At 37.0% G+C, this 10,723-nt stretch overlaps 1 protein-coding gene across 1 annotated transcript in view; it reads right to left on the bottom strand.

Moving 5' to 3' along the window:
- Positions 1-4,124: 4,124 nt before the first annotated feature.
- The window catches only part of NID1 (nidogen 1), a 111,618-nt gene continuing 105,019 nt past the window's right edge, over positions 4,125-10,723 (bottom strand). The window contains exons 18-20 of the mRNA XM_044671716.1: positions 9,597-9,720; positions 8,676-8,788; positions 4,125-7,668 (exon numbers count right to left, since the gene is read on the bottom strand). Coding sequence (XP_044527651.1) covers positions 7,547-7,668; positions 8,676-8,788; positions 9,597-9,720 — 359 coding nt within the window. The 3' untranslated portion in view covers positions 4,125-7,546. The remainder of the gene's footprint in view (positions 7,669-8,675; positions 8,789-9,596; positions 9,721-10,723) is intronic.

Genomic DNA, 10,723 nt, shown 5'->3' with positions numbered 1-10,723 from the left:
ACTCAACACAACAGCTGTTCTAAACCTGTTCTTTTCTCCTTAAGTCTCCCATACAACCCCTTGCCCCCACCCTCCCCAGTTGAAGACCTTGCCTCAAACCTAACTGACTGTACCAGACCACCTATGATCTTGTAATAGAACAAGTATATAGTACAATAGTACATCACAACCTTCTTCCTTTCCCAGTGCTATGGAGATCCAACTGGCAGAAGAAACTAAGATAGCTTTGAGGTCTAGTACCCAAAGAAACTAGGGAAATTCCCATAAAAAAAGGAGTGAATCAGAAAGCAATAGTGGGTAATAGAAAAAAAAAAAGGTTAAAATGATCAAAAGTGCCAGGAGGAAGAAAACAGTAAAGACTATGAGTATGAACAATTAACCCCTTGGGAAGATAAATAAAAAGAGAAGGGAAAATGACTTGTTATTTTCAACTTTATTAATCTCTTTTGACTTTTAGGATTTTTCAATTTGGTGTTTAGTTGGGGATTTTAAATTTATTTATTTGTTTTTAGCTGCATGCCCAATTTATGGATCCCTTCTTTCTCTATTTTATTGATGTACATAATTAGAGATATAAAATTTCTCCTAAGTACTTTTTTGGTGTCATCCCCAGAATTTTGGTATGTTGTCTCATTGCTTTCATTTTCTTTGATGAAATTAATTTTATTGTGTTAAGGTCTGAAAAGGATGATTTTAATGTTTCTGCTTTTCTAAATTTGATTTTGAGGTTTTTATGCCCTAATACCTGGTCAGTTTTCATGTAGGTGCCATGTACCACTGAAAAAAAGGTATATTCCTTTCTATTCTCATTCAGTGTTCTCCAGAGGTGTATTATATCTAAATTTTGTGAAATTCTCTTCATCACCTTAACTTCTTTCCCATTTATTTTTTTATTAGATTTATCTAGTTCTGAAAGGGGAAAGTCAAAGTACCCTAATAGTATAGTTTTGCTATCTATATCCTCCCTGTAACTCTTTTAACTTTTCCTTTAAGAATTTGGATTCTCTACCATTTGGTGCATATAGGTTTAGTATTGATATTACTTCATTATCTATGGCACCTCTTTTTTAACGAGGTGTAGTTTCTTTCCTTATTTCTTTTAATTCAATATTTTTTGTCTGAAATCATGATTACTACCTCTGCTTTTGTTATTTCAGCTGAAGCATAATAGATTGTGCTCCAGCCCTTTATCTTTAATCTGTGTTTCTGTTTCAAATGTGTTTCTTGTAAACAATATATTGTAGAATTCTTTTTTCCCCATTCTGCTATCCATTTCTGTTTTATGAGTTCATCCCATTCACACTCACAGTTATTATTACTGTGTATTTCCCTCTATTCTATCTTTCCCTCTGTTTATCCTTCTCTCTCTCTCTCACTTTCCCTCTCCCTTCTCACTAATGTTTTGCTTCTCACCACCATGTCCCACAGTTCAGGCTCCCCTTCTCTTATACTCCTTCCCCTTCTAGTTCCCTAAAGGGTAAGACAGATTTTGATACCCAATTGAGTGTGTTCTTCCCTCTTTGAGCAAATCCCAATGAGAGTAAGATTTAAGCATTGCCCTCTCACTCTACAATCTTCCCCTCTATTGTAATAACTTTCATACTTCTTCATGTGAAATAATTTACTCCATTCTATCTCTCCCTTCCCTCTTCTGGTGCAATCCTCTTTCTCACCCCTTAATTTTTTAAAAAATATTATCCTATCTATGTATATTCCCTCTAATAGCCCTAATAGTGATTCTCTTAAGAGTTATAAGTATCATATTTTTTTTCCTATTTAGCTTTTTATTTTCTTGAATCTTGGCTTTGAAAAATGAGTTTTTTGTTCAACTCTGATCTTTTTTAAATCAAGAATGCTCAGAAGTCCTAAATTTCATTAAATAAATTCAATTATTAATTAAATAAATTCCATCACCCCCTGAAAGATTACACTCAATTTCATAGGATAGGTGATTCTTGGTTATATCAGCTCCTTTGCCTTCCAGAATATCATATTTCAAGGCCTTCAATTCTTTCATGCGGAAGCTGCTACATCCTGTTTAATCTTGACTGTAACTCCATGAAAAATGAATTATTTTTTTCTAGTTCCTTACAGTATTTTCTCCTTGGTCTGAGAGTTCTGGAATTTGGCTATGTTATTCCTAGAAGTTTTCATTTTAGGTTCTCTTTCAGAAGGTGATCAGTGGATTCTTTAAATTTCTATTTTAACATCTTGCTTGAGAATATCAGGGAAATTTTCCCTGATAATTTCTTGTAATATAATGTCCAGCATCTTTTTTTTGTTCATAGTAGTCTAATTACTTTTTAATAATTTCTCCTGGAACTGTTTTCCTGGTCATTTGTTTTCTTGATGAAACATTTCACATTTTTACCTATTTTTTCATTCCTTTGATTTGATTTTATTGTTTCTTGATGTTTTATTGTAATTAGTTTTCATTTGTCCAATTCTATTTTTAAGGATTTTTTCATTGAATTTTTGTACTTCCTTTTCCATTTGTCCAATTCTATTTTTCATAGAATTATTTTCTTCAAAGAATTTTTAAAATTTCCCCCATTTTTTGTTTCCTTTACCAAGCTTTCAACTCCTTATTTTCATGATTCTCTTTTACCACTTTCATTTCTTTTCCTAATTTTTTCTTCTGTTTAATTTTTAAAAAATCCTTTTTTAGTTCCTTCAGTTTTGGGAGGACCTGATACTATTTCATATTTTCCTTTGAAGCTTTGCACATAGCCATTTTAATATAGTTGTCCTCTTCTGAGTTTGTGTTTTGAGCTTCCTTGTCATCATAGTAATTTTCTATGGTCAGCTTCCTTTTTTTTTTTTAGCTCTTTTTTCCAACTATTTTATGACTTTTACTTTTATGCTAAGCTAGTCTCTACTCCTGGGATGGAGGGGACACTATCCCTAGTTTATTGGGCTGGGGTCATAGGAACTGGCTGCCTATAGGGCTGCTCCAGGGACCATGTAGGTCTGACTGCCTGCAGGCTAATGCCAAAAGCCATGCAGGTCTGATTATAGACCTGTGTCAGGGTATGGGGTGCTTGGCTGCAGGATTTAGGAACCTAGCTGCTAGTTTTCTGGAGGTCTGTTATTGGCTTGCTTGGATGTTGCCAACACTATTGAGGTCCTCTCTTGCCCAGTCAGACTTATCCTACTCACCTTCCAAGTTGCCTTGGGCTGGAATTTTTTTTTAAATTTTGTCCAAAATTTGTTTTGAGGAGGTTTTTTGTTTTTGAAGTTTGAAATCCAAGTTTTTACATGGGGGCAGGTGGGTGGCTCAGTGGATTGAGAGCCAGGCCTAGAGATGGGAAGTCCTAGCTTCAAATCTGGCCTCAGACACTTCCCAGCTTTGTGACCCTGGGCAAGTCACTTAACCCCCATTGCCTAGCTCTTCCAGCTCTTCTGCCTTAGAACAGTATTGGTTCTAAGACAGAAGGTAAGGGTTTTTTAAAAAATGAGTTTGAAGGTAAATTTGGGAGAGCTCAGGGAATTCTTGCTTTATTTCACCCTCTTTTCTCTACCTCTAGGTCATTAAAAGAATTTACATTTAAAAAAGTAGTAATTAAATACTGTTTAGTTAACCTTCTCCAGTTGTTTTTTTGGTACCCAAGTATTTTTTTCTTCCTCCTTTTTTAGAATTATCCAACTCCAAAAGATACCTTATATCACAGATAATCTCGCCAAGAGAACTCCAAAGTTTATAAAACCACAATCTTCAGGAAATTCTGCATAAGTATATATTCTGTGTCATAGTATAATGCACTGGGCATAGCAGTCAATCAGCTAATCAACCAGTATTTTTGAGCACCTATGTGACAAGCACTAGGGAGTCAAAGAAAGACAAAAGAAGATAAAACAAAATAGAATTATTTCTTAAGTAAGGACATAGTAAATGTGTTGAATTGAATTTGTATGGAACAAGTCCATTGAAGTTAAATTATTTCTTACAGTTTCTTTAAAAAATTCTTAAATCAAGTTTCCTACTCAAGTTAAGAAAATCCTACTCCTAAATTAGATTTCTTGCTCAGATATTTTTAAAGTAGTTACTAATAAACCAGTGATGAGAAAATTGTAGGTCCTAAAACTCAATATTCAAAAAAGTTGACACACTGAATACAGGAAGATTTTTTATTTTTATAAAAAAACCACTTTATTATTTTCTGCACTACTACTGGTACAAATGTAAACTTTAGGGAATCACCTGATAATTGCATAAATCTGGGGGAACACTGTTATTAAGCACCTTCAATATTCTGCACATTTTTTAGAATTGATAGTTTTTAAATTCTTTTTGAAAAATGTGTCTGATAAAATATGAATGTTATAATGAAGTTATAAATGTTACATAAAATCATGAAGAACACTTTATATAGAGCTGGATATGTTCTGATAAGTATAAATCAAAAGGAATCTCATCTGTAGGTTAGGCCTTAAATCAACCCCAACACTTCCAGAGGGACCAAAAGGTTCCCCGGTCTTGTGCTTCTTGGAGATGTATTACTTGCATCACAAAATACAACTATATTTATTATGTTTAAGGAAAGGTTCTCACCTCACCTGGGTCCCAAGTTTCTTCGTCTATAGAAGTTGAGGAAGAGACAGGGGAAAAGAGTTGGGAATTAGAGTAAGCATAGAGCGGAGATGGTGCAGGAAGGCCATTCTTTGGAAGGAAAAATCACAGAATTATAGAATTGCAGGATTGGAGCAGTTCTCAAAGTTCATTTAGTATAACCTCTACCTCAGGTATGAATCTCATCTATTTCATCCTCAAAAAATGGCCATCCTGTCTTTGCTTGAAGACCTCCAACAGCAGGAAAAAAAACACGTTTGTTATTCTGCCATTACAGTTTAATTGCTTGGAGTCTTAAAAGTTGTTTTTTTGTTTGTTTTCTTTGTCTTCAGGAGTCCTCTATGTGAAAAACAGAAAAATGACCCCAGGGCTTTTACTAGCTAATACAGTTATTAAAATAAAACCTGAAAATAGCTCTCAGCAATTATTAGAGACTTCAGAGGTCATCCAGTCCAATCTACATCTAATCAAGAATTCCTTCTCTTAAAAGGCTGACAAATAACACTCCCTTGGTCTAGGGTCTTAGCATCATGCTTGGGATACTGCAATCATCTTTCTTATACTTATTCCCCTCCCCCTGCAAGTCCAGCACCACTGTAGTGTGTAGGATTTATTAGTTAATTAATCATCTTTAATACCATTAACTTATCACTTCACTACCCTTTTCAGAGGAAGAAAAAACCCCTAACAATTTGAAGGTTCTTCTTTACCTACATGATAAAGTACAAGTAACTTTCCTTGGCTTTTGAGGCTCTCTACAACCTGATACCAAGCTATCTTTTTCATGTTACTTTCTTATACAAACTTTTATGCAAACAAATCTCTTTCTTATACAAACTCTGTTTTATTCACACTGATCCACTGAGTATCTTTCAAATACACTGTACCGATCCCCAACTCTATAAATTTTCAACTCTATGCCTTTCCTCACTATTCAAGTTTTAGCTATCTCCATGTCCCACAGAAAGTTCTACCTCATCCATGAAGTCTTTCCTGAACAAACTAGTTCATTGTCTTCTTTGGACTCATAGAGAACTTATGGTCCTATTCATTTGGCACTTAACTTCTTATCTTCCATTCCATTGCCAGGTGAGGTATTAATATATGTGTGTGTGCACATGCATGTGTATGTGTAAATATTCTTTGGCACATGGATCTTTTTACCTCAGAACTTACAGAATTCTCTTTGTTGATACTATTAACTCCCATTCTTTTTGTCTTTCTGTTTTTTTCCCCTAAAGCCATTTAATCAATCACTATCTTTCCTTTTCAGTTTTAAAAAATCTCTTGTCTTTGTGCTATCAAAACCCTTCACCTTCAAAGCTCAGCTTTGGACCTCTATTTCTACAACAGTATTAGCTATTGGCCTTTGATGCTAGCTACTCAGACAACTCAAAAGAGCATCTTTTCATCAATCACAGAAAATACCTAGAAAAAATAAGTGGGGCAGTCAATAAATCTACATTTATTAAGCACCAACTATATTCTGGGCAATTTGGGACCTTTTAATAAGACTTCATCAATGATTAAAAATTAGGTTCTTTAAAAGGAATAAAATTTAATTATGAAGTACTTTCTATCTCTGTGCAACACAATGCTAACAGAGATAAGCATATAGTAGGTACCAAATAAATGATGAGTTAAGATGTTATGGCCATACATTTCCTGGGATGCCACCTGGGATGTCCAAACCACTGAGCATCATATACTAAAACAGAGACCATTCATATCTTCCCCCACTACTTCTCATAGTCCTCTGCCTCTTTCTGAAGCATCATCAGTGCTATAACTTTTCTCCTAAAATGAGAAGACAGAACTAGCCCTTTAAGAATGAGAATATGGAAGGCCAGTAAGGACCAATCCATATTATGAGTGAGGACACTGGATAAGGCACTCGACATCATAGGAATCAAATTAGGAAGAAAAGAAGATCTGAAGGGAGTTTTAAACATGAGGAAAGTTAGTCTGCTAAGATGGAGGACCAGGTATGGGAGGAGATGATCTCCAAAGCATTTATTTCCTGGTGTTGGTGTTAAAGCATTTGTGTAAAGTGTTGAAACAAGAGATAAACTGTTGCCTATGGAGTCTCTCTGGGACTCGGTTTCCCCATTTGTAAAAGGAGACGGTTGGACCCAAGATAACCCTTTCCAGCTCTTACATTCTATGGTCTTGGAATATTGGATTATTGCTGGTAGTCCTACAAGTGATTAGATGCCTTAGAATAAGTAGCTATTGATATGGCTTGAGAGATGCTAAAGAATCCTCCTACTCCTAAATAGCTCTCTTGTTGGATTAAAATATCTACTTTTAAATTCATTCATTTGGGTTAAGGCCTGGTCTACCTCACATCACTTTTAAAATGCTAATATCTTACTGGGGACAAGTGACATAAACTCCTTAACAGGAGAATTCCCAGGAAAATAGGAAGGAGCATAGGCAAGGTTTTATTTGTCCAGGAATAAGAGTAGACAAAAAGGGCCTAGATAAGACATAACAGTAGGGGGCTTTTGGCAATATGAATGATCTGAATGTGTCAGAAGAGGTATACTAGAGGGGGCAGACAGTGACATGGGAAAGAGAGCACCTGGATGGGAGGTAGGAAGCCACCACAGATAAACCTCCTAATTCTTCCTAAATCGACTCAGGCTGGTTGTGTATCAAGGGACTGAGAGGGACTCAAGAAACTGGACAACGTAGTTATAGGGCTTCATCCCACATCTCCAGGATTCTCCAAACCAAGAGGATTTTGAAGTTTTAGTGTAAGGATTGAGACTTTCCTATTACAGAGAGCACAGGACGTATTTTTTTTAAATGGCAAAGAGAACACTAGAGGTCCCGAGTTGTGTTGGTCACTGGGTCAATTACAACTTGGCTCTGAAAGATTGGTTTCAGCCTGGCCCATTTCAAGGTAGGGTGTTGTAGTTGAAAATGTGGTGAATGTAAGTGGCATTCCTTTCTTTTCTTGTTTCCAGTGTGTTACTTCCTCTCTATGCAGTCGACGCCCAAGGTGTTGTCAGGACACCTACAGGACCTGCTTCCAGGGGTAGCCAAGCAGAGATGAGTGCAGCCTCCATTATTCACTGTGCAGTAGTTGTGACCTATTAGAAGGGAAAAATGTGTCCATTTTAGTACCAAAGGAAATAATCTACATTAGCACAGATAATAATGTTAAGAAAGTGGCCTTGGGTCATTTGGGGGTTGGGGGAACCTCGGGAGGAAATATAGCAGAGTAGGTGGAAGGCTGGCATCAAAGTCAGAATAAACTTTTCAAATTCTTCCCCCTTGTGGCAGCTATAGCCATGTAGAGGATAGAACACCAGTTTAGAAATGGGGAGCTCTCAATTCAAATCATGCCTATGACATAAACTGTGTGACCCTAGGAAAGTCATTTAACCTGTTTTGTCATCTGTAAAATGGATTTTATGGGCTCCGAGATCTTTCCCAGCACTAAATCTATGTGACCTTGGTTAAGTCACTTAACTGCTCAATACTTCAGGAAACACTCAAAGAAGTTATAGATGAATTCCTGACCCACCACTGTATAAGGGAGCTCACAGGTCCTGATTTTTCAAAAAAAAGTTAAAATGTGAAGTCATACAAGATGCTCAGAATTGCACTGCCTGTCTCCTTCCTAATTCCTTTCTTGCAAACAAACTAAATCCCATGCTGGGAGACAAAATATATTTGTCTCATTTGCAGGATAAGAAGATGAACACTATCTCATCTCCCCAAATCACCAAAACTTGGCTGGAAAGTTCTTTTTTAAGGGGATGAAAAAAAATCTGGAACACTGCATCTCAAAGTGATAGGCAGAGTAAGACTGTGTCCCTTCCTCCCTTCTCCCTTCCATTCCTCATCTCAGTGTGGACAGAGCAGTCACCTGGCATGCAGAGACTGGGTGTGTGGCTCATGAGGGTGGGTCCCCCAAAGATTTTAACCTAAGCTCAGCATGATCATGGGCAGGTCATACTCACAGGACACCCCACCGCCCATCCACCCAAACCCACTTCTTCTCCCACACCCCCTTCTTCAGTTTCCCCATCAGTTTCAAGAGGCTCAACAACACCACTGGCCACTAAACTTCAACAGTGTCGATGGTAGTTACCTTGGGGACACTGAGAAAAAGCTGTTGTTATGCCATACAGCCGGGTCTGTTTGTGGGGATGGAAACTGTCCGTTTCTTTGGAGATAGCGAGATCCACCGACACCACAGAATTCCTACCAGCAACAGAAAAGAGTACAAAACATTGTCTTGTTTGCTCTGCAGGGAAACCTTTCTGCAGACCCAGTTAGAGGTGCCAGGGGAAGTCAGTGAGCAAAGGCTGAGCAAAAGTTTTAAGCAGGGTGCCAACTTGTCAGAGGTAAGCAAGGATCAAAGCACAATTCTCAACCCCTGCCTTCTGGCCCAAGATAAGGGTTCTGTAAGCTCTTTGGGCAGCCATCTCTCTGGTCTACCTTTATCTGGGAGGTAGTGTTAGTAAGGGGGCTGAGGCTACATATTAATAATCTGTATAATAGATTGATTTAGAATATATTAATAATATATCATCTAAACATAAAGTTTTATTTAAATTCTTAATAAATTTAATGCATATTAATTAATTTATCAGTTAATTAATTAAGTTGGTGCTTTGAGTTAATTTAATAAATACTAAAATTTTAATTAATATTTAATAATATATAATATAAACATAAAGTTAATTAAGTACTGGGATAAAGAAAGGAAAACCCAAAGTGATACCATGCATTCCAAATGGTGCAGGACCTCTCTGAATTGGATAATATTCTAAAGATGACCATTTTTGAAAATGTGGGGAAATTCTGCTAACCAAAATCATTTTGATGAAAAATGGCTTCCTCTTTTCTCTCTCTTCCTATCTTTCCCCTCCTCTTGCCTTAGTTACTGACAGCTCAGAGAATAGGGGAGAAGTTCCTCAGAAGATCCAAGCCGGGGCCAAATGGACAGATGGGAAGGTCTGTGACCACAAACACAGCAAGAGCCCTGACACTGTAACAAATGACGTACGTCTTCCAATCTGTGTAGTACAAATTCTTCCCATAGCTTGTAACTGCAAAAGGATACTGGGGCCCTTCAAGTGTCTTGCGCTGGCCAGGCTGACTGGGGTTCATGCATTCCACTCGATTGGTGCCTGTGTAGAGAGAAAACAATTTGTTCTTTGTACATGAAAAATGGCCCTTTTATGTCAAAAACAGGGCATGGGTGAGAAAGAGTCAGTGTTACAAATGGCATAGCCCAGTGAACAAACTAGACTTTTTTTAAAAAGTATTTTTCCTGGCTTTCCTTGATATATTCATCTTTCTTCTTCCTTCATATACACATGCCTTACTTGGAGTAGGTCATTTTTATTTCCAGTAATTGTTAATAATCATAGTAACAATTCATATTTCTATAGGAATTTACTATTTACCAAGTACTATAATCCTTTGAAGGGCAATTAGGTGGCATAGTGGATAGAGTGCCTGACTTAGAGTCAAAAAGAACTGAATTCAAATTTGGGCTTTCTAGTTAGAATGACCCTGGGTAAATTGCTAACCCTGTTTGCCTCCATTTCTTCTAATGAAAATTGAGCTGGAGAAGGAAATGGTAAACTTCTTCAGTATCTTTGCCAAGAAAACCCCAAAATGAGGTCACCAAAAGTTGGATTCAATTAATTGACTAAACAATAATAACACTGTGAAGTAAGTGGTGTGAACTGGATGACTACTAACTAACAGGCTTTTGAAAAAGTGAACTCCGAAATCTATGTCTGGAACTGGCAAAAGCCATCATCTTTTTAAAAAATCAGAGATCTCTGGATTTTCTCTATGATCTCCATCTACCTCCTATATGAGGGATAGTGATGATAAGCCCTTTCTCCCCTTCTTGGCTAAGAAAGCTATCCCAGGGACATGTTTTTGACCAGCTGTGTTTGACTATTCATGTCCTTATTTGGGGTTTTCTTGACAGAGATACTGGAGTGGTTTTCCATTTCTGTCTCCAGCTCATTTTACAGATGAGGAAACAGAGGCAAACCGGGATAAGTGACTTGCCTGAGATCATTAAAAAGTATAGTCTAAAAACCAAAACAACCAAAAATGCCAAAAAAGTATAATCTGTTCTGGTGATGTTTTTGTCAAGGCTCTTGGAAGGGG

The sequence above is a fragment of the Gracilinanus agilis genome, chromosome 4 (assembly GCF_016433145.1).
Source record: "Gracilinanus agilis isolate LMUSP501 chromosome 4, AgileGrace, whole genome shotgun sequence".
NCBI classification, from domain to species: Eukaryota; Metazoa; Chordata; class Mammalia; order Didelphimorphia; family Didelphidae; genus Gracilinanus; species Gracilinanus agilis.
Note: the sequence above shows the minus strand (reverse complement) of the source record. Positions and strands in the feature narration are given on the sequence as shown.